Below are 26098 nucleotides of genomic sequence, written 5' to 3'. Positions count from 1 at the left end.
AGAGAATATTTCCCCAAAGATAAAAATATGTGGAAACTACCCGTCAACAACCATTCACTTGTCTTTAGTCTAGAAAGAATACAATAACATTGTGTGTCCCAAAAGGCACTATAAACTCAGAAGAATCACACTAAAAAGTTAGGCAAGAATTTTAAAACACCTTTCTGAAAACATGTTTGAGGCCAAGAACAGCCATCAACATTTCTTTTTTTTTGAGATGGAGTCTTGCTCTGTCATCCAGGTTGGAGTGCAGTGGCACAATCTTGGCTCACTGCACCCTCCGCCTCTTGCGTTCAAACGATTCTCCTGCCTCAGCCTCCTGAGTAACTGGAATTACAGGCACCCGCCACCATGCCTGGCTAATTTTTGTATTTTTAGTAGAGACGGGGCTTCACCATGTTGGTAAGGCTGGTCTCGAACTCCTGATCTCGTGATCCACCCGCCTCAGCCTCTCAAAGTGTTGGGATTACAGGCGTGAGCCACCATGCCTGGACACAGCCATAAAAATTTCTATGGTGGTGTTAGGAATTAGTGATATGTGGAGGGGAAAAATGAAAGGGTTAACTTTTGATTTTTTAAAAATTTAATGAAAACCAATCAATAGCAAAATTAATTGACATCTACTGACCTAATTTGAATATTCAATTTTCAGGTGGTTTTATTTTACCTTGTTTTATTGCAAAAGTTGATGGAAATAAGAAATTCTGTCACAAAAAAATGATTATAAGAAGTTAGTAAGAGGGATAAGAATATAAATACATGTATTTGAGAATGAGTCATGGTGAGTTTTCTTTTACCTGATCTCAAAATTATTAAACCAGCTTTTTCCTCAGATAAAATGAATATATATCTAGAAGTAAGAGCTAGCACTAATATTTACAAAAGTAATGAAAATAGAAACAATCAGGGCATTACAAATCAAAACACTTAATACTCCAAATGCAGGCATATAAAATAAAGAAAAATGCAATTTTCACACTGAATATGCAAAAGTGAAAAATGATTTGATATTAATGGAACAGAGGACTTACAATTTTCTATCCAAACTAATTGCCTTTGATGATATGTGGAAGGAAAAAAAAAGCTTTTAAGAATTTTCTTTTCACCTGGTTAAGCTATCTTTATAGCTCATAAGCTCTTATGAGGCTTTAAAAAAATTAAAAAGCACAGTAAATTTATAGTTGTACTTCCAACTATATGCATAAATCCTCTCCTCCCAACTTCATATATTTGTGTAAAAAAAATTTAAATGTGCTGTCCGCAATATCACATCATCTGTGCTTCCTATTATGAAGATTTCTACGCCCAAGCCAATTTCAACATTTTTTGTTAGATTATAGCTTTAGGATGTTTTTAATTGAAAAATATGGATAATTTTGAAGTCAGAAAAACAAAGTACGATTACTAAGAGAATTAATTATTGCCTTCTTTTCCTCAGAAGATGTGTTAGTTTAATAGATACACACAGTATGGGTCTCCATCCCCTGTGCAAGACAAGTGGGAACTTCCATAGCTCTGAGGTTTGAGAACAGCTGAGCTGCAAAGACACTCAGAAGAGTCTAAAAGCTCCTGCTGAGGGTTCTAACTGCCAGAGCTTTCAAAAATCTGTGCTTTTTTTCCTAGTAAAGGTACAGCACATAATTACAATGATGTACCAAATTCAGTTCTGTGGGAGGTAGGTTGGAGGACAAGTCAGTGGGAAGCTATGCAGCCAATCTACCCCCTAAACAAGATTATTGATCATATAATATGTGGGAGTGAGCATGTCCCCCTTACCAGGATCTGTCTCTAGACAAAGGAAAAGTCTCTGGGTTTTTCTATTTCTTTTTTTTTCTCTTTTTTCCAACTGGTTGCACATGATTATAAGCAAACCTAATGATGTGGCTGCTAAAAAAACCCAAAAGGTTAGAGAAAGCTTAGTGTCCCAGTCACTGCCTTAGATAAGTGTCTTTCTTTCACAATTTCCCCCAGTTTTGTCAATTTTATTGTGTTTTTTTGTTGTTGGTTTTGTTCCTGAGACAGGTTCTGGATCTGTTGCCCAGGCTGGAGTGCAGTGGTGCAATCTCGGCTCACTGTAACCTCTGCCTCCCGAGCTCAAGCTATTCTCCCACCTCAGCCTCCCAAGTAGCTGGACAAGCACAGCACCATGCTTGGCTAATTTTTGTATTTTTTGTAGAGACGGGGTTTTGCCATGTTGGCCAGGCAGGTCTCGAATTCCTGGGCTCAAGCGATCTGCCTGCATTGGCCTCTCAAAGTGCTGGGATTCAGATGTGAGCCACCATGACCAGCCAATTTGTTAATTATTCATTATCATTATTTTAATGAATATTGTAAGAGTAATCTAATTTCTGGCATATTTACACCCCTAACTGATGAGATTTTGTTTTTATCATCTAAGAAGTTATATAATCAAGGAAACTCTATAGGGCACTACACAGGGTTAGAGAATTAAAATCAGGAAATAAGGCCAGGTATGGTGGCACACACCTATAATCCCAGTATTTTGGGAGGCTGAAGCAGGAGGATTGCTAGAGGCCAGGAGTTCAACACCAACCTGGGCAAAACAGTGGGACTCCATGTGTACAGAAAAATTTTTAAAAAAATTAGCCGGGCATGGTGGAACTTGCTACTCAGGAGGTTGAGGTGGGAGGATCACTAGAGCCTAGGAGTTCGAGGCTGCAGTGAGGTATGATCTCGCCACTGCACTCCACCCTGGGGGACACAGAGAGAACTTTCTTTAAGAGCTTTAAGAGGCAGCTCTTAAAAAAAAAAAAAATCAGGAAATACTATTTATTATTTAAGAAGGAGAGGAAAGGTTTCAAAAAGGAGTTTAAATTCTTTTATGTTATCAAATGCCATATAGATACAGAATAAGATGGGACTGAAAGAGTCCACTTGATTTTCCATTCATGCAAATGCATTCAAGAAATATTTGTTAAGCACACGTGAATAAAATCAACATAGTTCATCCATTTATAGAACTTGCAATATAGTTGGGATTATAGACAGTCAAGAAGTAACCTCATATATAAACATTTAATTAAAATCCAGGATGATTTCTAGAAAGGAAAAGAAAAAAGGTAATCTGGGAGAGTTTAGTAGGAAGATCTATTTCTGACTGAAAGGCAAATGAAGGTACCACTGGGAAAGCAAAAATTAAGCTATGACTTGAAGTATAAACAAGAGAGGGAGGCAGCAAGCGGGAGTAAAGGAGCAGCATGTGCAATGGTCCTGAGCAGGAAAGAACATGGTAAGTTCAAAAATAAAATGTGGCTGAGGCATAATGAGCAAGAGGCCAAATAGCAGGTGATGAAAGTAGGAGAGGTGGGCAGGTGCCAGACCAGATAGTATCTTCTAGGTCATGGTAAGAAGTTAATGCTGTAGCTTTAGTACTATAGAACAGCACTGGTATTTTAAGCAGATAAAAATTATGATGCAATACAGATACACTCTAGAAACATCCTACTAAGGGTTGTGCCGAGACGGATTTGGAGAAGGGCAAAAGTGGTAGTGGGAAAAACAAGATAAATGTATATTGTAATGGTTAATTGAAACGATGATTCTGGCTTGGGCTAAGGTGGTGGTGATGGAGACAGAGAAGTGAGTATATTTGATGTGTATTTTGGATGTGAACAGGATTTAAGGGCCTTTCTTATTTCAATTTCAATGCATTATTTAAGGCAGAATTCTGATCACCATTGGTTGAACAGTGAATGAGAGTTAAGGAAGCAGAGAGAAAAAGGAGACTGATCTTTGAAAAAAACTGATGCTAGGAAATGGAGAGAAGGCAGTAGCAAGCAGAAACCTCAGTCAGGAAGGATTTTTACTCATCCATCCACCCATCTATCCACTCCTTTCCAGGCAGCAAATGACTGAAGATTTTCTTTTTTTCTGAAGAGCAGGGCAGAGTGGAAACTGACAAATTGAGGAAGTAATAAAATAACTAACAGAAGGAAAGCAAGCAAGAGATACTACCACCTAAAGTAGGCAGTGCATAACAATGCCCAAAACTGAAGTGAGAAGATTAGCATGTGGTAGAGCATCACATACACACCCACATACCCACAACCCAGGAGCACAGTGGTTAAAGCACTGGCTACAAATTCAGACTGCTAACATTTGAATTCTGTGACTACTAGTTACTATGTAACCTTGGACAAGTAAACTAGTCTTCCTTGGGCCCAGTTTCCTCATCCTTCTTTTTTTTTGAGGCAGAGTCTTGCTCTGTGGCCCAGGCTGGAGTGCAGTGGCCTGATGTCAGCTCACTGCAGCCTCCGCCTCCCAGGTTCAAGCGATTCTCCTGCCTCAGCCTCCTGTGTAGCTGGGACTACAGGCGTGCGCCACCATGCCCAGCTAATTTTTGTATTTTTAGTAGAGATGGAGTTTCACCATGTTGGCCAGGCTGGTCTGGAACTCCTGACCTCAGGTGATCCTCCCTCCTCGGCTTCCCAAAGTGCTGGGATTACAGGCATGAGCCAACGCGCCCGGCATCCTCATCCTTAATATGGAGCCATTAATAGTGCCAAACTCGTAGGGTTTGTCATGAGGAATACATAAGTTGGTGGAAGTAAACATGCTTCTCATAGAATCTGACAAATTAAGTCCTCAATATTTATTTTGTTTCTATCCATACTAATAGCAACAACAATAATGTTAATGATAATGGAGCTCCTCTTTTTCTGAGGTTTGACAGAGAATAAGTAAAAGGTATATAGCTAGAGAAAACTTTGTAGGTAGAAGAGATATTGGGAGGTTTTGAAGTCAAAGTGCTTTCTTTTTTCTCTGGCAAGTAACAGGTTAGGATGTTCGTGGTAAGTTAAAAGAATGGGGAGGAGACAGAAGACTTGAGGAGAGAAGGAAAGGTATGGTATGGCCACTATGGAAAAATGAAAGGACGCAGAATAGGGAGCGAGTGAAATAGCTGTTAAAACGGCAGTGAGAGTCTGATTGAGATAAAGGCTAAAATGTCAAAAAGATACCAATTGACTCACTTCACCAAAGGGAGCAGAAAGGAAGAAAGCAAGACAGTCAGAGATACAGTGAGAATGCGAAGGAGCTTCATTCTGTAAATTCAGGGAGACACTGGAGGTTTTCCATATAGAAATCATGTGATAAATACACTAATAATGTTAACAAGAGAAGTGAGCAGAGGCAATGAGCCTTTCCAGTTTGGAGCCTCTCTCATTACTGCAGATGATTCTATTAAACAGTTTCCAAAACTGTCCTCACATTAGGCTGTTGATATATGTTTAAGGGTTAAAAAGTGTTTGGATGTATACACACAGAAGTGAATTGAATTTCAGCATACACCTAGAGAAATATGTTTTAGCAAAATTTCTATTGTTACAGATTTAAATCATACTACTTTCTAATTTCAGGCTCGGACTTAGGCTTAATAATTGTCCTGTAATTCAATTCCATAAACATTTATTTACTGTCTATTTTATACATGATATTGTTCTAAACACTGCAAAGTACACGTTTAACAAACTAAAGTATATCATTGTTTAAAAAATATTTCCTTGATGTGAATGCAGCTAAACTTTATTGGGCAAATCCTGATTGATACTATCTTAGGTAATTTACATAGTGTAAACTAGTTTGTAATGTCCTTGACTTTCCGCCCCCCACCCCCAGACATGTAGCTAAGAATGGTGAAAGTAAATAAGGGGACTAGGTTACTTCATGTATGCACAGCCTCAGAATTATTTATGGTTATGTGCATAAACAAGAAATCTCTTCCATTTTCTATTTTGCTTTTAGTTCAGAAGGTGTATTGCTTTTTATGTCCCCAAACTTCATTTCCTCAGTGTGGTACCAAGGATATGCCTCTTGAAAGGACTTGCTTGGCAAACTAATACATCTTCCAAGATAAACTGCATTCAGAAAAAAAAAAAATGGCTTCAGAGAAATTGTGTAGTATACCGACTGTAAAACTCATAACCATCATGACACAGCTGAATTCTCAGAGGGTATATACCCTTGCTTCAATTATAATATGAATCCAAGCAGCTTAGGCTTCAAGTGTGGACTTTGGTCTAAATAACTGTATTACTCAATGTTGTGCTAAATTGATTTTAGTTAACAAATGATATCTATCGAATTTAGTTGATTAATTCACCTTGTTCAAAAATAAGAGAAATACCTTTCTCAGATACCATTATATGCTCTATCTGATCCCAAACATACATTCCTGATTTTCTTTGCAAGAATTTGACAGAATCCTTCTATATAAGTGCAGTCAATGCCATGTCTCAAAATTAATAAACTCTAAATATGGGTGAGCATTTATTGCACATGTTCAAAAGGAACATGCTCAGTCCCATCTAGCACAGTTTGACTTTAAACAGGATTTTTAAACTGCAAGGTATCAAATTGGATCAGTTCCAACATATTATACTATTTAAAAGCTTATAGAATATTTTGGATAAGGCTGAAAATGTTTGACTATTAGGTTCAATGGTAATTTAAAAATTTTAGTATGCAAATGGAAAATGTTCAGGGAGCCAGGGTAAAGTTGGTGACCATAATGGAACTATTTATTCATACAGCAAACAAACTTGCACTGACCACCTAAGTAAAAAATAGCTTTTTCTCCAAGAAATTAAATAAATCATAATGCCCTCTTTCCTGCCATTTTTTTGTTTTTGTTTTTTGTCAACTATTTGAATAGTCAGTTTGGGGAATAGTTAAAATATAACTATAATCTTGAATTCAAAATTTATACTTATTCATCCTTTGTACCCCTTAATATGAAGGGTGGAATAAGAAAAAATAATTCATTCCAATAATAATTTAACTACATGATGATTTAAAGACATGATGTATAAGATTTCCTTCCCAGCTAAAACAGCACATTTTAAGCTTTAAATCAATTAATGACACTCTATATGAAATCTGAAAATCCTTTACATTTTTCTGACACGACATATACCCTAGAAAAAGAGTCTCTAGTACTTTGCTAATTATCTAGTAATTATCCTTTTATTTTAACCTACTTTTTGGGGGCCAAATTCTAACATTAAGATCTAAATGGAAAGAAAAATAGCCCATATAATAATAATGTATACTGTTTGCATATATTAATAGAATTAAAAATTGGCACTGTTATTCAAAAGATCCCCTGAGATATTTTGAAGTATTTTATGAATGCGAATATTTTATTATTTTTCAATGCCATGACAAATAATAATAGGTAAAAAAGTATTTTTTTCTGACAGCCAATATTATATTAAATTATGTAGCAATACAGTAATGAAAAAATAATTGACAACTGAAATGTTTTTCTTTTCACTGTTTCTGGCAAGTGTTAACCTCCCAGCTGAGTTTGTGGTCCCTCATGTTGGATACATACCACAACTCCAAATTGTTCAGGCTCACAGAGGTCATCGTATTCATTCTTAAGCTCTGCTAATTCGTTGAGTATCTTCTGCTCAGGAAGATGTTTCACAAGGTTCTAAAAAGAAATAAAAGTATAAAAGTTTAGTGTTTTAGTATTAGAATTTTTAAACATGCATTAACAATTATGAAAGTGATTAACTAGGACAGTACATTTCTGACTGTGGTTCTGTTATGGTACCAGAGTATCCGCCCTTCCCCGCCCCTCCAAAATTTGACCTAAAAATGAACTACAATAAATTGTGAATAAAACGTATAAACTTGTTTGGTTTTTGCACAATATAGTATATACATATTGAATAAAAGATCATATAAGAATAAATCGTATTCCAAAACCGAGTAAAATTCTGGGACTTAAACATATAGAATAATTTTCTTTTTTTTTTTTGGAGACGAGTCTCGCTCTGTCGCCCAGGCTGGAGTGCAGTGGCGCGATCTCGGCTCACTGCAAGCTCCGCCTCCCGGGTTCATGCCATTCTCCTGCCTCAGCCTCACGAGTAGCTGGGATAACAGGCGCCCGCCACCATGCCGGGCTAATTTTTTGTATTTTTAGTAGAGACGGGGTTTCACCGTGTTTAGAATAATTTTTAAGCTTTATTTCCAGTCACAATAATTAGTCAATCTAAACTAAAAACAGAAAAATACTATGTAGAATTTGCTTAGGTACAATAATACTAAAAAAGAAAGTATCAACTCTACTATTCATAATTTTTCAAAACCTGGAATAATCTTCAATCTTATAAATTACACCTGGCTTGTACAACATCTCCCATTATCTACAATGTCTATATTTAAGTACACAATACATTCCTATTTTTAATGGAGAATCAAGCAAAAGTGATGAAGTCTGATGCATGCTCAAATTTGATGATTCTTATGAATTGAATGTTTGTGTCCCTCCAAAATCCTTATGCTGAAATCTAATCCTCAACGTGATTATCCTTAAAGGCAGCGCCTTTGAGGGGCAATTAGGTCATAAGAGTGGAGCCCTCACGAATATGATTAGTTCCCTCTTAAGAAGAGGCCAGTGGCCGGGTGCAGTGGTTCATGCCTGTAATCCCAGCACTTTGGGAGGCCGAGGCAGGTGGATCACCTGAGGTCAGGAGTTCGAGACCAGCCTGACCAACATGGAGAAACCCCATCTCTACTAAAAATACAAAAATTAGCTGGGCGTGGTGGCACATGCCTGTAATCCCAGCTACTAGTCATAAAGGAATGAAGTTTTGACATGTCATAACATAGATAACAATAAGTGTAAATATTTCACTTAGTAAAACAAAATAGATACAAAAGAACAAATATTGTATGATTCCACTGATATGAAGTATCAACAATAGGCAAATTTTTAGAGACAAAAAGTAGAATTGAGGTTACCGGAAGCTGGGGGTAGAAGGGTATGGGGAGTTATTGCTTAATAGGTTTAGAGTTTCTGTTTGGGATGATGACAAAGTTCTGGAAATAGTGGTAATGGTTGTACAACAACATAAATGTAATGAATGCTTCTTTATTATACACGTAAAAAGGGTAAAATGGTTAGTTTTATGTTACCTATTTTTCCACAATGAAAAGATAACTAGGGTAGGGTACACAGAACATAAGTCTCATGGAAAACAACTGTACTATACCCCTACTATAAGTAACCTTTTGTTCTCCCCATTTGTCTCTTCCCTCCTCCCACTCAATTTTGCCTTTCCATTAAACTCTGGGCCTGCAATGGCACCTATCATCTAATTAATGAGACCCAAGTTTTAAAATATCGCACCCTTTGACTAAAATATAAATATGGATATAACCACATATATGAATACTGAAATGAAATCAAGAGAATCCATTATTTTGCTCCGTTAGTATTATTTTCTTTTATAGAATAAGAAGGTAAGTAAATACCAAGGTATTATTTCCATTTTTTCAAATATTTTTGATGCATGGAAATTACTCAATTGTTTTTAAAAACTGTTTCTATTGATTTTTTTTGTGTGAAGTATGTATGTTATTAAGAAAAACAAAGACTCAGTTTGGTAACTTGAATAATTTTCACCACAGTGAAACTAAATTAGAAAGATTAAGATAATTAAAATTATTTAAAATCAATTCTGCATATTTAAAAATCTCCACCTCAATTTTAAGCTGTAACTGGGAAAATAAGTATTGTGGAATGAATCAAGCCTAAAATATAATTTTAGCTTGGAATGTGAAACTTTTGTTATTTTATTTTTCTCCTAGCTATAGGTAACCTGTTATTTTCAGAATGAAGGCGCCACAGTGGGAGGTGACATATCTTTTCTCTATTCAGCTGTATGAAATATTTAACACATTTAGTGGCCTTGGATGTATTCTGACTCTGAATATCATCTTATGAGTTATAAGCTTATGTAACTGCCACTGTTTAGTAGGTTGTACTTGCAAATTAGAATAAAACTCACTCTCAAATGTGCGGCAGATGCAGACTACTACAATAGTACATATTGCTCTTATGAATCACCTACCTGTAGGATCTCATGTTGCAAGTGGTCCTTGTAGTCAATGCCTAAACATATCTGATTTTTTATATATGTACATACTAAACTTTGTAGACAAAGATGTAGTATAAGGTTGGATAGGAGTATTTTTTCATTCCCATAAATTCCTAAATAAAAGAGGAAGGAAGATAATACAGAGGAGAGAGAGATGTAATGGTACTCATTTACCTCCACTTCACCTACTCATCAAAAGCATACCAACAGAGAATATGGAAAAAAGGCAGGGGTTCAAGGCACAGCTTGACACTGATATACAGAGTCCTCGGAATCAGCCTGAAGTCTGTTTGTGTAGTGGACTAAGGGGGCTCTCAGGAAAGAAATTTTCTAAAGGGAGAGAAGTCAAGCAGCAAGCAGACAAGATTAGTCCAGTGAGAAAACCTGCAATTTGAAAAGAGTTAGGGTGATTCTGAGTGCACTGTAGTTGTTTTTTGGATGTGATTCCAGGCCCAGACTATTCATCCCCAACGTGGTCAGATGTCTGAGTACTGTGGAGAGGAGAACTGTGTGAAGAGCACTGCTTTGGTACTCCTCTAATCAAGTACATTTAAAAAGGAAAGCAAGGAAAAAATACATGTTCCCATACTTTGCCAGAGAACACCCCACACCCTTGGCACCTAGAAGGCTTCAATACACCACCAGCTGTGCCCCGTGGGAAACTCCTCCCCTCTTCCCACACACAGTTGTCCCCAGGGGAGAGGATCAAAACAAGAACCCACAGTTGCCACATGGAAGCTGGCAAAATTAATTCAGAGAATGTGTAAGCTATTTCCTGAGACCTCTGGAAACATCTAATGTTGAGACTTTTGATAAGAATCAGGGTCCTGCAACAGCAGCTATGAGCAAGAGCAAGAAAAATACAGGTGAAGTGACACAGATCAGGCTAGGCAATAAAATTGTTAGATTCATATTGCCCCAAAACTCTGTACTTAAAAAAAATTAAAATAGCTTTTGAATTTAATGCTTCCTTGATACTACAATTGCTTCTGTTCTCTAAATAAACTGCAAAGGTGAGTTAATAGTCGAAGACTACCCTCTATGCTCGCTATAAGTGAAAAACTGTTCATAGTAGTAAAGGCTAGAAGTGATAAATTTTTAAGTACAACAGATTCTTACAAACTGTGAGTTGATAGGCAAATATCCTGGAAAGTTTCAAGGCACAAGCCCTTCAATTTCTCCGCCGTCCCCCAACCCCACCTGCTGCTGCTTACTACTGTGCATATTTTTTTTTTCAAATATTTCAGGATTTGTGTTTAAAAGATCAATTCTGGATAAGTATGAAGGTTTTATCCTAGAAAATGTCAATGAACTGAAGTTCACAAAGAAAACAGCAAAAGAGAAAGCAGCAACTATGTCATTGATTGAGCAGAGTTTTCTTCATCTTTTACGCATCACAAATTTACATTCTGATGATTGTCAGTGTTAAGTGAAGGAATTTCTACAAATAGACCACACGCTTTTAACTACTTTTTACATTTCTGCAATTATTCTGTAATACTTCCAAAACTTTATTTCCTTTAAATGTTAATTGAACACTTAAAGGTTAGTTAAGTAAAGGTATTGAACCATAATGCCCTTTCCTTCTTGCCAAAACATAACCTTTCTTTTTTGTCTTCTATCTCATTAAGTCACTTTACTAGTAGAAGAACTGCGTTAGGTTCATTTTGATTAAGACTATCATTTTCCACATAAACGGATTGGGGCTAATATTTCTTTATAAAAAATGTATTTATATATATTATATATATATATGTAATGTCTTACTTTAACTTATGTTGACAATTGTGTATTTTTAAAAATCTAGATAAGAAACATTCTCCTTGGCCGGGCACGGTGGCTCACGCCTGTAATCCCAGCACTTTGGGAGGCCGAGGCAGGTGGATCACGAGGTCAGGAGATCGAGATCATCCTGGCTAACACGGTGAAACCCCGTCTCTACTAAAAATACAAAAAATTAGCCAGGCACGGTGGCGGGCACCTGTAGTCCCAGCTAATCGGGAGGCTGAGGCAGGAGAATGGCGTGAACCCGGGAGGCAGAGCTTGCAGTGAGCCAAGATAGCGCCACTGCACTCCAGCCTGGGTGAAAGAGCGAGACTCCATCTCAAAAAAAAAAAAAAAAAAAAAAGAAAAGAAAAAGAAACATTTCCCTAAAAGTCCCTTGGCTAAATCTCTATCATCATAACACATCTTTTCCCCATTTTGCTTGGTCAGAAAACACAATTCCTTACCCATGTTTTTCAGAACTTTTTTATGGTATATGGCTTAAATCACTGTGTATGTGTTTACTGTTCTTAAATCATGTGTTCCTTTTCTTTTCTTCAAATGAAATGACAGTTTCATGCCAGTACTTTGTTCTATACTTATTTTCTGTTTTATTCATCCATTCTGCCAATATATACTGGATGTCTACCACGTGACTACCACCACATTAACCTCTGGAGATTCTGCCCTCATAAAGACGACAGGGCCAAAAGGGCTGTGTATGTTCTTGTTTACACAATGGAACACAATCAACATATGACTGAGTAATTTGCCTTCCATTTGATCCAAAATACATTTTCTGTCAGGTGGTGATGGTACAATCTTCTCCTTTTGATATAAAATTCCTAACATTTCCAAAACCCTTGCATTTGACTCCAAGAATCGACATACATACTGAAGTATGTTAAAATGCTGACTACCACTAAAGTATTTGGGGGTGGAGCATTTCAATCCCTCAACATGCAGTCACTATTTTCAAAAACACATTAGTTAATAAAATAACACACAAGCATTGAAAATCGATGAGAAAATTCCTGACCTTGAAGTAACAAGTGTGTCTTACAAATAATCGGGGATTTAAAGGTTTCCTATCTAATGTTTAATCTATCCCAGGCAGAGAAACATATCCTAAAGAAATGATTTGAAACTCTGACATTTAACATTCAGATTATACTCAGTTCCCTAGAAGGCGCATTGACTTTCCCATGATCAATATCACCTCACTGCTGATAATGCCAAATGAACGTCTCCAGCCCTGACTACTCTTAGGCATCCTCAAGCTCCATGTTTCTAACTGACATTCCCACCCAGATGTCCCATCATTAACTCAAATTGAACAAATCTAAAGGAGAACTCATCCTCACTCTGACCCATCCCTACACCTTATCAGCGTCTCCTAATGGCTTCATTCTGCCAACAGAACTGGCATCCTTTTCATCTTCTAAGCTTTCAAACTGGCAATTACCTTTCAGTCACACTTCTGACAATTTTTCCTAAAAAAAATCTCTTTCAGGTTCAACCCTTCCTTTCCATTCCATAGCCAAAAATCTGGGCTAGGGAAATTACACGGTAGCTAAACATTTCCTAATTTAAATTCAATTAAATTATTCAAGGGGTTCTAGCCCTGTACTAAGTAGATCAGTGAAGATCACAGATATATTTACTACTATAATAGAAAAAATAGCGATTATATGTAAAAAATTCTACTCCCACTAATGTCATGATCCTATTTGCAAAATACATGTATTGCTTTCTATATAATTTATGATTTACAGTATAAAGGATAATTATGAAAAGTACTCCTTTGATGCTAATTACCTTTTATTTTGTTTATGTCCTATTTTGTACTCTAAAATAAAAATTATAAGCCATATTAAACATAAAAAGTGATATTAAGCATTAAAAAGTAGGACATATAGAATAAATTAATGACTATGAGTATTGAATAGCAGCATCCAAAGTATGTATGCCCATGTCTAAATGTAATGATAGCAACAGGAGGCAGCCAAATGCTTAGGCAGACAGGGGTGGGTACCTGGTGAAACCCCAATTCCCCAACTCCAGGCCGAAGACAGTTTATAGCTTGAAAGCCAAGCTGCAAATTAAATCCTTGGGCAGGATTGAGAACTTGTCTTTCTGTTTGGCGTGCTTTCCTCTGATTGATATCCATCCTTCACCTATTTTACATATACCTACCCTTTCCTAACTGGTTTACTGGTTTTCTTTTTCCCTCCCTCCCTCCCTCCCTCCCTCTCTCTCTCTCTTTCTTTCTTTCTTTTTCTTTTTTTCACAGTCTCACTCTGTTGCCCAGGCTGGAGTGCAGTAGCACAATCACTACCTACAGCAGTCTCAATCTCCTGGGCTCAAATGATCCTCCCAACTCAGCCTCCCGAGCAGTTGGGACTACAGGCTTATGCCACCAGGCCTGGCTGATTTTTAAAAAACTCTTTATAGAGACAGGGTGTCACTATGTTGCCCAGGCTGGTCTCGAACTCCTGGGCTCAAGCAATTCTCCTGCCTCCACCTCCCAAGGCACTGGGATTATAGGTATAAGCCACTGTGCCTGGCCTAGAATAGATTTTTAACAGACAAAATAGGTTGACAGATATATGATACCCTGTTAATGCTATATTCTGCTTTCATTAGATATCATCCTATCACGGCCATGACAAACTGCCACAAACCAATGCTAGGATTCATTATTATAAAATAGTACATGCAGATGCTTCCAAAGCTGAATTCTATCCTCATATTCAAGACCCCTATCATTACAGCACCAAATAAATCACTTCAATTAGTTCAAAATATTTATAATAGAAACTGCCATACATGATGATTGGCTATCATTATTTAGTTCTCTGTTTTCATTTAAGTACTAGTTAAAGGTGCCTGTATTGAAAACAAAGTATAAGTTATCCATTAGACTAAAGAAATACAAAGTCAAAATGGAGCATCCATAATACCCTGGACATTTTGACACATCTGGCAAGCCAACACTTTTTTTCTTTAAGCAGAAACAACGCTTGTCATCTGTAGAACTTTAAATACACTAACCTGAACATGGTGGCAGATTATCAATATCTAATGTTTCTCTCAACTTCCCAATAAAAGAGTCATAGAGATACTTTAGAATAGACTTCTGCTTCCAGCAATATAGCTGATTAGTTACCCAGAGGAACTGTCAATTTACAGAACACCTAAAATGCTGAATAGACTTCTTTAAAAATATCTTCAGATGAAAAGCTAACTTGGCAAGACATTTTTAAAAAGTTCTCATTACTTGCCCCCCAAACTCCCCAATGGGAAAAAAAATAAAAAGAAAGCACTAATCCAGACACATAACCAGACACTGAAGTCCAAGACTATCGTAGGAACATCTACCAAACTCTACTGGTCTAGAGCTTTTACAGAACCCCAAAAGGTAATACCTTCAGAAAAGGGGTTATTTTGGAGAAAAAACAAAGCCCGCCTACAGAAGAAAACAGTAAAGAATTGTGTCTGGTTTTGCCTTGACTCTGGGATTGGAGATAAGGGGCTTCTCTGCTGGAAACTTCTAAACACAAGGCAACACCCCCGCCCTCCACCATGCAAGTTTTGGGTTAGAATTTAAACTATCTAGTTGTAAAAATATATGCTGATAATTTATATTTAAAGTGATTATTCTTTGGTAGTACTCCTAGGTAGAATAGAAAGATTACCTCCCAGGGAATGTCAATTTAGACTACAGCTCAGTTAACAACTGAACCCAGAATATGGTGAAATAATCTCTTCATAGTGCTGAGAAAAAATAATTGACAAGCTAGAATTATATACCCAGTGAAAATATATTTTCAGAACATGGGTGAAAAAAAATAATTAGAGAAACAAAAGCAGTGTTTGCTATGACCAGAATCTCACTAAAACTCTTTCAAAAAGACTCGTTTCGGTTCCAGCTATTAGGGAGTCTGAGGTAGGGGACTGCTTGAGTCCAGGAGATTGAGACAAGCCTGGGCAACACAGCGAGACCCCCATCGCTAAAATAGCTTTTAAAAATTTGCTGGTCATGGTAGTAAGCTTGTATTCCCAGCTGCTCGGGAAGCCAAGGTGAGAAGATCTCAGAAGACTGATGCTGCAGCGACGTAGGACTGGACCACTGCACTCCAGGCTAGGCAACTGAGTGAGACCCTGTCTCTAAAAATAATTATAATAAATTAAAATAAATAAAATAAACAGACTTGTTTTGGGGAGAAGTAAAATGATCCTAGAAGGAAGTTTTGTCATATAAGAAGAAAGGTATACAAAAAAGTTAAATATGTGAGTAAATCTAAGTGGGGAACAGGAGGTGGAAAGCAGGGAGTTGTGGGGTTGCTGAGATAGGAGAATCGCTTGAGCCTGGGAGGTCAAGGCTGCAGTGAGCCAAGATTGTGCCACTGCACTCCAGCCTGGGCAAGACAGCGAATATCCTGTCTCAAAACAAAAACAAAGGAAAAAACTAAATAACATATATTTTAGGGGCACATCCATATATGGCAAAAGAAAGGCATGGGGTTGATGAGCCTCAGATTCAGAATAGTGGTTTCTTCTGGGGAGAAGGGTAAACAATGGCTTCACAGTAATGATAACGTGCACACCCATGGTTACATTTTATTAATACTATGCTTTGAACTGTACACACACAGCCTAAATATTAGAGACGTATCTCAAATGACCCTTTTCTTAATCTTAATTCAACCTTCTGTTCTCAGATAGTCTTTGATTACTCTGGGAGAGTTTACATTGTTGCCTTAAAATTTTACAATTTGGGACTTAGCCTTCCTTTAATCTGATCCAATTCAATATGGATTTCTTTTGATGAGCCATTCAGGGACATTTTTCAGCTGGTCACCATCATCTAGATACTGACCCTTCACTTTTGTAATGTATAGACACACTCCTGGGTTTGCTTTGGCTTTTTGGGGACCCTTTCCAAACATCCCATACATTTTCACAAAGAGAATCATCAACTGAGTTTAGAAAGAATGAGATCAGGGGGACAGGGACTGGAGAGGCGGTGAGCCCTGGGGCACCTGGGCATTAGGCCCGGGCGTGGCGGGCAGCGGTGGCCTGGGGGTTTCCTAGGGGAGCACCCCTTTCCAGCCCACTGCCCCGGAGCTCTTTCTCAAAAAAAAAAAAACAAAAAACAAAAAAAAAAAAACAAAAGGGATCAGAGACAATCAGAGGATCACGAACAATTCTTACTCTTAGTCATTCATTTGTACCATGAACTGAGGGGAGCTAGTCAAGTAGAAATCGAAGAAATCCTACAACAATTACAAATCTAGTTTTGTTTGAAATATTTTCCCCTTGAAGCAGTATTCAAATTATCTATACATATAAACTATATAAGTGTATTTGGCCTGGGACACTGTTTCTAACAGATATAAAGCAAATAACAGTCTTCACTCCAATGCTTAAGAATTGATTATTTTCGGGCTGGGCCCGGTGGCTCACGCCTGTAATCCCAGCACTTTGGGAGGCTGAAGCGGGCGGATCACAAGGTCAGGAGTTCGAGACCATCTTGCCGAACACGGTGAAACTCCATCTCTACTAAAAATACAAAAAAATTAGCCGGGCATGGTGGCGGGCACCTGTAGTCCCAGCTACTCGGGAGGCTGAGGCAGGAGAATGGCGTGAACCCAGGAGGCAGAGCTTGCACTGAGCCGAGATGGCACCACTGCACTCCAGCCTGGGCAACAGAGCAAGACTCTGTCTCCAAAAAAAAAATAAAATAATTGATTATTTTCCCAACTAGCAATATGTGTTCGTGTTTATTTATAAACATTCATCAGGCAAACTCTACCACCACTCTACCATCAAATGAAATGCAACGAGATAGATCATATGTAAAGATGATCTAGAACATATGCCACATTCCATAAAAATAAAATGATTAATTAACATATATGACAATATATGGTGACCCAATACATTTGTTTTCCAATGACTGGCTTTATGTTGGTTGAGCAGAGTTTATCCTGGCTTTATTCAGATGTGGTCCCACTCTAAGCAGTCACTTCTATATGACTGCTTACTGTGCCACCAACTAGTTACTCATCCTCTGAAAGTCCACCCTCTTGATGACATTTAACCTGTTGGCTCTTCTGAGGAGACTTGGCCCTAAGATCGGATAAGCCCATGCTTTCAGGATCTAAGGAGGATGCCTAACATTCCCAAGCTCTCCTTTAGGGAAGCTCAACTCTTCTCTAGACCTGTGACACCTCCGGTCCAAAGGGGAAGCACAACTTCACATGAGAAGCATACTGTTTTAGTATCTGTTGTCTTTGTAATACTTCAAATCTTCCTCATGGATTTAGGGCAGCCAAAAACAAAGCTTCCCTATTTACGATGCTACTCATCACTGACGGAAAATCTCTTCATCTGGAAGTAGTCACGCTTTCATTTTTAAAATTATATACAACATGGAACCTACATAAACAGAACCAAGTGGCTGTTCTGTTTGGATCTAGTGTACTGAACACACTGACTGCATGCACTTAGGCTAATGAAGACCATCAGTATTCTCTTGGGTGAACCAAAGCCCCCAAAATAGGCAGATGAAACCCGGGAAACTGTGTAGATGAGGATAGGTTTCATCTCTCAATGCACAAGAAATTTCAAAGTCATCTATGACAGAAATATTTAGAACGAAGCATTAATCAAAACCTTATGTAAATATTTATTTGATATTGTATGGAATTTTTATGTTTACTTTCATGAAGACCTTTTATTCAATAAAGGACATTGGGTGGTTCTTATAATCCTCAGAAATCTTTGAGAGATAAAGCAGCCCTAAATATTCAAGAAAGGGAAAACTGTAAATCTGAAAGTCAGTTTAATATAGAGTGCTCACCCATTCAATATAGCCTTGTAGAGGGGACTAGCCTAACAGGCTCAAAATATCTAATTGAAAATATCACCAAATCACATGATATAACATTATCATATAAAGAAAACTCTGTATCATGCATCTGATTCGAAAACAAGTAAAAAGAATGACCAATACAAAGAATGCTTATGATACAGCTCAGAATGTCTGCATCACATGCAAACATCTTTTTCAAAAATCACTTCAAAAGATTAAGAATAACACAGTAGAAATGAGCAGATGAAGAATGGAGAGAATGTTCAGTCTAGTTTACAGAATAGGGAGTATTTCCAAGAGAAAGTAGGTTTTAAGTCATATTTTAAAAGATAAAAAAGACACCTAAAGGATGGAAGGACAGGTGCAAAGGCATGGAGAAGAGCAAATGTAAGTAACGTAATGCACAGATTATTCAAAATCAAGACTCTGAGAAACTCTCCAATTTCTAGAGATCCATTACAGCATTTAAAAACAGAAGAAAACAGGTGGCAATCATTGCAATCACTTCTTAAGAACGAAAATGAATTGATGGAGGAAAAAGAACGCCTAGTCGAATCAAGTAATGTGATGTGCTAGACTGGAGGAAGTCTAGAGACAAAGACCAACTAGAAAACAATAGTAGTCTAGTCCTACGGGCATGGGAGGTGAGAAAATCTTCAATCAGTAAGAATGCATGATGAGCTGGGATCAAAGAAGAGAGAGGGGATGAAAAAAATTCCAGGACATATAGGCCTTCATTTGGGGGAAGGATGAAGACTATGAGTTCTTTTTGGGATACTCTTTCAAGTAATAGTTGAATGTTTAAGTGTTAATTCTCTTTAGATAAATGGCCAGAAAGAGTGACAGGTTACAGCTAAATAAATGTCTAAGATACTAATCTCTATGTGTGTTCAATTTGTGTAGTATTTTATAGTTTGCAAGGGTTTTTAACATATGCTCATATTTAATTTGTATAATAACCAATTTTTATAAGTATACATTTCCCCCCTTCTAAAGGCAAAAACTATATGGCTAAAAGAAGAAAAGTGACTTGCCCAAGGTCATATACAGAATACAGGACTGAAACCCAAAAGAATTTTTTTTCCACTACACTGAGAGTGGTATTTTAAGTATAAACCACCGAAGAGTAGAAACTCCAAAGAGACAATGTAGCAATTAGTCATAGCACTCAAGGAAGAAAAGCAGACACCTTCTTTGCTTTTCCCAAGAAGCAACTAATTTTTCAACACTATTGAGCTATATACACTGAAGAAAAATTATGAAATGAAGGCCAAAATATGTACTCTTATTTTTCTCACAAAGCTGAAAGACTTCATTAAATGGTTCTGTCACTCTGAATCCTTCATATGGGATAAAATAAATGATGGTCTTATTAGTAATTGAGCTACCCTTTCATTTTACTAAAATGCTGCTTATTAATGCAGAAATGGAATCCAATGCCCCTTATACTGCATTAAGTAAAATTAAGTCTTTATTTTTTGGCACCTAATTATATATTTCACAACACAAACAATAATGAATGTCAATGAAGACATTTATAATGTCATCTAATATTGGAAGAAGATGTTTCAAGGGATAATTTAATTTCTACTCTGACTTCCAATGACAGAGATTGCCCTAAGTGTTTTTAATTAGTAAACTTTCTGTTACTACTTTTTATTGCTGTCCAGCAGTAAACTCCCCAACCCGCTCGCCCACCTGCATACCACAGCAAGGAAAAACAGGTCAAACAATAGGCTTTAAAAAAATCAATAAATTGAGCATCTTATGAACCAAGTTGTGATCCCAGATTGACTATGTGATGTAAACCTCTCTGAGCCTTGGTTTCTCCTCCCGTGAAATAAGGGAAATGAATAATTTATAAAGCTTACTTTAGTTTTAATTTTGGTGGCCTCTGATTCTATGACAGAGATACAAAGGCAAATAATTTTTAATTGACAAACAAAAAGGATATATTTATGGTGTACAAAATGATGTTTTGATATATGTATACACTGTGGAATGACTAAATCAAGCTAATTAACATATCCATTATTTCACGAACTTAATTTTTTGTGATGAGAACATTTAAAATAGACCTTAGCAATTTTCAAAGCTGCAATACACTGTTATTAGCTATCATCACCATGTTTTAAAATAAATTTCCTGAACTATTCCTCCTATCTGAAATTTCATATTCTTTGATCAATATCTCCCAATCCCCACTCCCACCTCTAGTCCCTGGTAACCACCACTCTACTCTGTGCTTCTATGAGTTTGACATTTTTAGGTTCTATATACTGTATAAATGAGATCACACAGTATATGTCTTTCCATGTCTGCCTTATGTCACTTAGCACAATGTCCTGCAGGTTCAAAGATTTCCTTCTTTTTAAAGGGTGAATAGTGTTCCAACATGTACATACTATGAATTTGAGCACAATGTGTATAAGGCTGAAGGGAATGGTCACACCTTAGTAAGTACTTCATAGATGAAAGGTTCCACAATTTGAAGAGAAGAAAAAAAAAAGATATTTTAAGCATTCCATCAGGTAGAATTCTCCCTATCATATTGGCTTTCACCCATATGCTTTCTAGACATTCCTAGGAGGGAATCCTGCTTACGGTCTTTCCTGTAAAGTGATACCTCTATAGGTTACTCCCATCTAACAACTCTCCCCTTTGCCTGCTGTCATATACTAATCCCATTCTCCTACTTCTGATCAACTGAAAACACTCTTGAAGCCACATTTTAGCACTGCCATCTAGCTTTGTTAGTCCCCAAGTATTTAGTATATTTTGCAATTCTTTATTAGAACAAATACTCAAAGTTGATATTAAATCCTAACTAGTTATTCTGAATGGGTCACACCATTCCTGATTAATTATTTAATATGACAAATTCTTGGCTGGCCGCGGTGGCTCAGGCCTGTAATCCCAGCACTTTGGGAGGCCGAGGCAGGCGGATTACCTGAGGTCAGGAGTTTGAGACCAGCCTGGCTAACATGGCGAAACCCCATCTCTACTAAAAATACAAAAATTAGCCGGGCGGTGGTCTGTAGTCCCAGCTACTCAGGAGGCTGAGGAAGGAGAATCACTTGAGCCCAGAAGGCAGAGGTTGCAGTGAGCTAAGACCGTGCTGCTGCACTCCAGCCTGGGCAACTAAACGAGGCTCCATCTCAAAAAAACAAACAAACAAACAAACAAAAATTATTCTACTGCCAAACCTTCGGAAAAGGTCATGTTTCTACTTTTAGGTACTTTGATTTCTATATTCTTCTACTGCCAAAACTTCAGAAAAGGTCATGTTGTTACTTTTTAGGTACTTCGTTTTCTACAAAATGTTTTCTAGCAATACTCAAACTAAACAAACACAATTTCATTCATATTAGATATTGATAATTTTATATAGCTATGATTTCAAATATTCTCATATATTCTAAATGATTCTAAATATAGAATATATGATTCTAATATCACTCAGTATACTAAAATAAAACAAAATCTAAACAAAAAATATGCAACTACAAAAACACCAGGTTCCTAAAACATTTTCAGATCACTTGCCTTAAGGACCTCAAATTATGATAGCCTCATCTCAGTTTTTAATAATAATACAAGCATTGAAAGCTAAATTTTACAACACCAAAGACATGAATAATTTACAGTAATATAAATCCAACAACACATTAAAGCTGTTGGAAACAATTGATGGATAAACTTTTGTTTCATTTATTTAAGTGGAATATTTAAAAATCTACAGAATATGTATAAATATTAAAAGGTTTTGACGGCATTCTGGAGTCCTCATTCTCACCTACTGCAGTCCCCCCAAAGCAGCTCTTGCTTTCACATTCCTTTGATTTCTTTATCTAGAGGCCCCTTACTAGTTTATTGTCATTCAATTATATTTGTCTACTCTGAAGACTACGTTTCTCTTGTCAGCATGCAAATGAACTAAAATACAACATAAAGCATGAAAAATAAAGATCAAAGGGGTTACAGTGAGGTTTCTGAATAGTCCCCTCAAAAATAGTACACTACTCCTGGATACTTCCTTTGTCCCTATTTGATATCTCTATTTCTGGGATTCAGACAGTACAGAGAAAGGAAGAAGCCCCAGGAGAATTATCACCCTGCTGATAATTCTTTCCATTAACATAGAAAACTGAGGGCTGACTATTCAATTGTAAGTTTTGAAGGAAAATATTTCAAAATACCAATTGTAACTGTACTGTTCCTACTCACTGGAAAAGACATTCTTTGTGTGCCTATCATGTAACCAGCAATGTGCTAGGGGACTTTTTCATGTGTTATTTAATTTGATCCGTTCAATAAACTTACTAGCTATTTAAAAGATAAAAGAAAATGGACTCAGAGAGGTTAGGTAACTTTCTCCCATTCATATGGCTGGTGAGTGGCAGAGCTGGGATTCAGACCCAGCTCTCTTCACTTCAGAGAAGAAGTCGTTACCATGATATTATTTGATTTATCTAAATGACATATTTTAAAAACAACAAAACAAAAATAAATAAGTTTTTAAAAATGGTGTAAAGTGAATTGCTCAGCACTATTAAACTATAAACGTAAATACTATGTGGTAAAGGAAAAAAAAAAAAGCCTATTCACACTGATATGATTGCCTGTATTCACAGGTGGAAAATAATTATGACCTGTACTTTAAGCAACGCTTGACTAGTGGTATTTGCAACGTAACAGGAATGCATTCTGTCAGAATCAGAGCTTAACATGAGTACTTTCCATTCCTGGGATATAGAATTTGTAAATGTATGGTATCATTTTGTTTGGACCTATACTAATTAAATGTCCAAAACCTGTCATGAAGTTTATAATAAACACGGAAAATAAAAGCAAATGATTGGGAGCGTATTAAATTCTGAAACTTTACTACATATACTTCAGAAATAAAAGTAATTCTTAAGACAATGGTTCTCAGCCAGGGAAAATTTTGCACCCCAGAGATTTTTCAAAGTCTAGAGGCAATTTGGGTTGTCACAACTGGTGGTGGAGCTGCTACCGGTATCCAGTGGGTAGAGCCACAGATACTGCTAAACATCCTATAATGTACAGGACAGCAGTCAAAAATAAAGGAAAAGAGAGAGAGAAAAATGGGCCCAAAACATCAATAGTGCCAAAGTAGAAGAAACCTGATTTAAGCATACGCTTTCAGCACTTGCTAAATACTTTTAAATTTATTCATTGTGTAATATTTAAGACACGAAGATGGATACAAAGACAATGAATCTACGTGTCTACCACTGAGTTTAAGAAATTAAAAGACTTAAATTTCCCTTGTGTATTCCTTCCTGCCTTCCTAAAATATTTTAAAGAGATTAGTTAAAATACCATTACGTTATACCCGTTATTATACTATGTTAAAGTGTGCCATAGCATGTTAAATTTTATATTATATTATGTTAGATTATACTATAACTATCACAAGTCTTTAAAAGATTTAATAACTAGGTACATTTCTATTTTACATAGGAGGATATCTAGAATTATAATAGAACCTTGCAAAAAGAATGTAAAGATTTATTCCTTATGTATAGAAGGAAAGGTTTTGATTACCTCTTTAGTACATAAGAGAAAGTGGTTTTATAGATATGATCAATTACAAAAGTGTATAATTTGTTAAATATATGACTAGCCAATAAGCTTTGGATTTAAAACAAATTTGTATGCTACAAAAAATGAATAGGGAGCTAGCTGGGGGAGGAAATCATGATTGTTCTCTATCTCTCTGATAATTCCATCAAGGACATTATAGCCTTGACTCCTGTACCCTGAATCTCTTAGGCTAAGTGTCTAATGCTTTTTGTCTGGAAGTAGCCTCACAGCTAGTACTTAGAGGAGGGGTTATGGTATAACCTTGCTTTTCATTTCCCAGTTCAGATTTTGGAAGTTTATATAAGGAAAAAGAGGCCACTTACCAAGTTTTACACTTGTTTTTGTTTGTTTGTTTGTTTGTTTTTGAGATGGAGTCTCGCTCTGTCGCCCAGGCTGGAGTGCGGTGGTGTGATTTTGGCTCACTGCAACCTCCACCTCCCAGGTTCAAGCGATTCTCCTGCCTCAGCCTCCCGAGTAGCTGGTACTATAGGCGTGCGCCCCCACACCTGACTAATTTTTGTATTTTTTTTTTTTTTTTAGTAGAGTCGGGGTTTCATTACGTTGGTCAGGCTGGTTTCAAACTCCTGACCTCAAGTGATATTCCCTCCTCGGCCTCCCAACGTGCTGGGATTACAAGCATGAGCCACTGCACCTGGCCCCTAGTTTTACACTTATGAGGAAATTCCTGTTCTACCCTGACCATCGTCTAATTTCAATAGACCCAATGGATATAGTATGAAAGAATCAAAATTCTAATGAAGTTCTACCATGGTTTAAAGTGTCCAAGGCAGCATAAAATATGATTTCTGAGATCGCATCTTACTGAACTGTTAGTGAGACTTACGTTTTGCTAAAAATGTAAATAGGCTCAATTTTTTTTTTTTTTTTTTTTGAGACAGTCTCTGTCACCCAGGCTGGAGTGCAGTGGCGCGATCTCGGCTCACTGCAAGCTCCGCCTCTCGGGTTCAAGCCATTCTCCTGCCTCACCCTCCCGAGTAGCTGGGACTACAGGTGCCCGGCTGATTTTTTGTATTTTTAGTAGAGACAGGGTTTCACCGTGTTAGCCAGGATGGTCTCAATCTCCTGACTTCGTGATCCGCCCGCCTCAGCCTCCAAAAGTGCTGGGATTACAGGCATGAGCCACCACGCCCGGCCAATTTTTTTTTTTCTTTTTTTGGAGATGGAGTTTCCCTCCTGTTGCCCAGGCTGGAGTGTAATGGCACGATCTCGGCTCACTGCAACCTCTGCCTCCTGGGTTCAAGTGATTCTCCCGCCTCAGCCTCCTGAGTAGCTGGGATTACAGGCGTGCACCACCATGCCTAGCTAATTTTTGTATTAGTAGAGATGGGGTTTCACCATGTTGGCAGGCTGGTCTCAAACTCCTTGACCTCATGTGATCCACCCGCTTCAGCCTCCCAAAGTGCTGGGATTACAGGCGTGAGCCACCATGCCCGGCCATAGGCTCAATTTTTTATATTTTAAAAACATTTTGCACAATCCAATTAGTACAAGAAAAAATTAATTGTTTAAAGCTACCTTTTCTTTCTCTGTGAACAACAACACAGCTGGTGATGGTGACAAATGAAAATACTGGCATTAATCAATAATAGACATAGAGAGAATAAAAATAAGCAGCGATAACATTTGCTTGGAATATGTGTAATTATAATAATAGACTGAAAGTAGCAAACAAGGGTCAAAGGAAACGTCAATAAAAGAAAAAAACACAAAAAAATTTTTAATCACCTATTTAAGAGCCAAAGATGTGAAAGAAGAGCAGCTCATAGATAAAAGAATTTTCAGACTGCAAAAGCATGCCATAATTATTCCATCATGATGAGAAATAAGAAAGAAATGTTTTATGATTGTTACTGTCATTGCTACTGTTTCATTTTCCCTAAAGAATTATGAAAATGAACATGGTGAATACAAG

At 37.2% G+C, this 26098-nt stretch overlaps 1 protein-coding gene across 7 annotated transcripts in view; it reads right to left on the bottom strand.

Moving 5' to 3' along the window:
• Nucleotides 1-26098, bottom strand: part of DIAPH2 (diaphanous related formin 2) — a 921502-nt gene that overhangs the window by 499632 nt on the left and 395772 nt on the right. For all 7 annotated transcript variants that reach the window (XM_055106523.2, XM_055106524.2, XM_055106527.2 and 4 more), the window contains one exon: nt 7355-7456. In XM_055106523.2, coding sequence (XP_054962498.1) covers nt 7355-7456 — 102 coding nt within the window. The remainder of the gene's footprint in view (nt 1-7354; nt 7457-26098) is intronic.

The sequence above is a fragment of the Pan paniscus genome, chromosome X, assembly GCF_029289425.2.
Source record: "Pan paniscus chromosome X, NHGRI_mPanPan1-v2.0_pri, whole genome shotgun sequence".
Taxonomy (NCBI): Eukaryota; Metazoa; Chordata; class Mammalia; order Primates; family Hominidae; genus Pan; species Pan paniscus.
The sequence above is the reverse complement of the archived record's forward strand: the minus strand, read 5'-3'. Positions and strand labels throughout refer to the sequence as shown.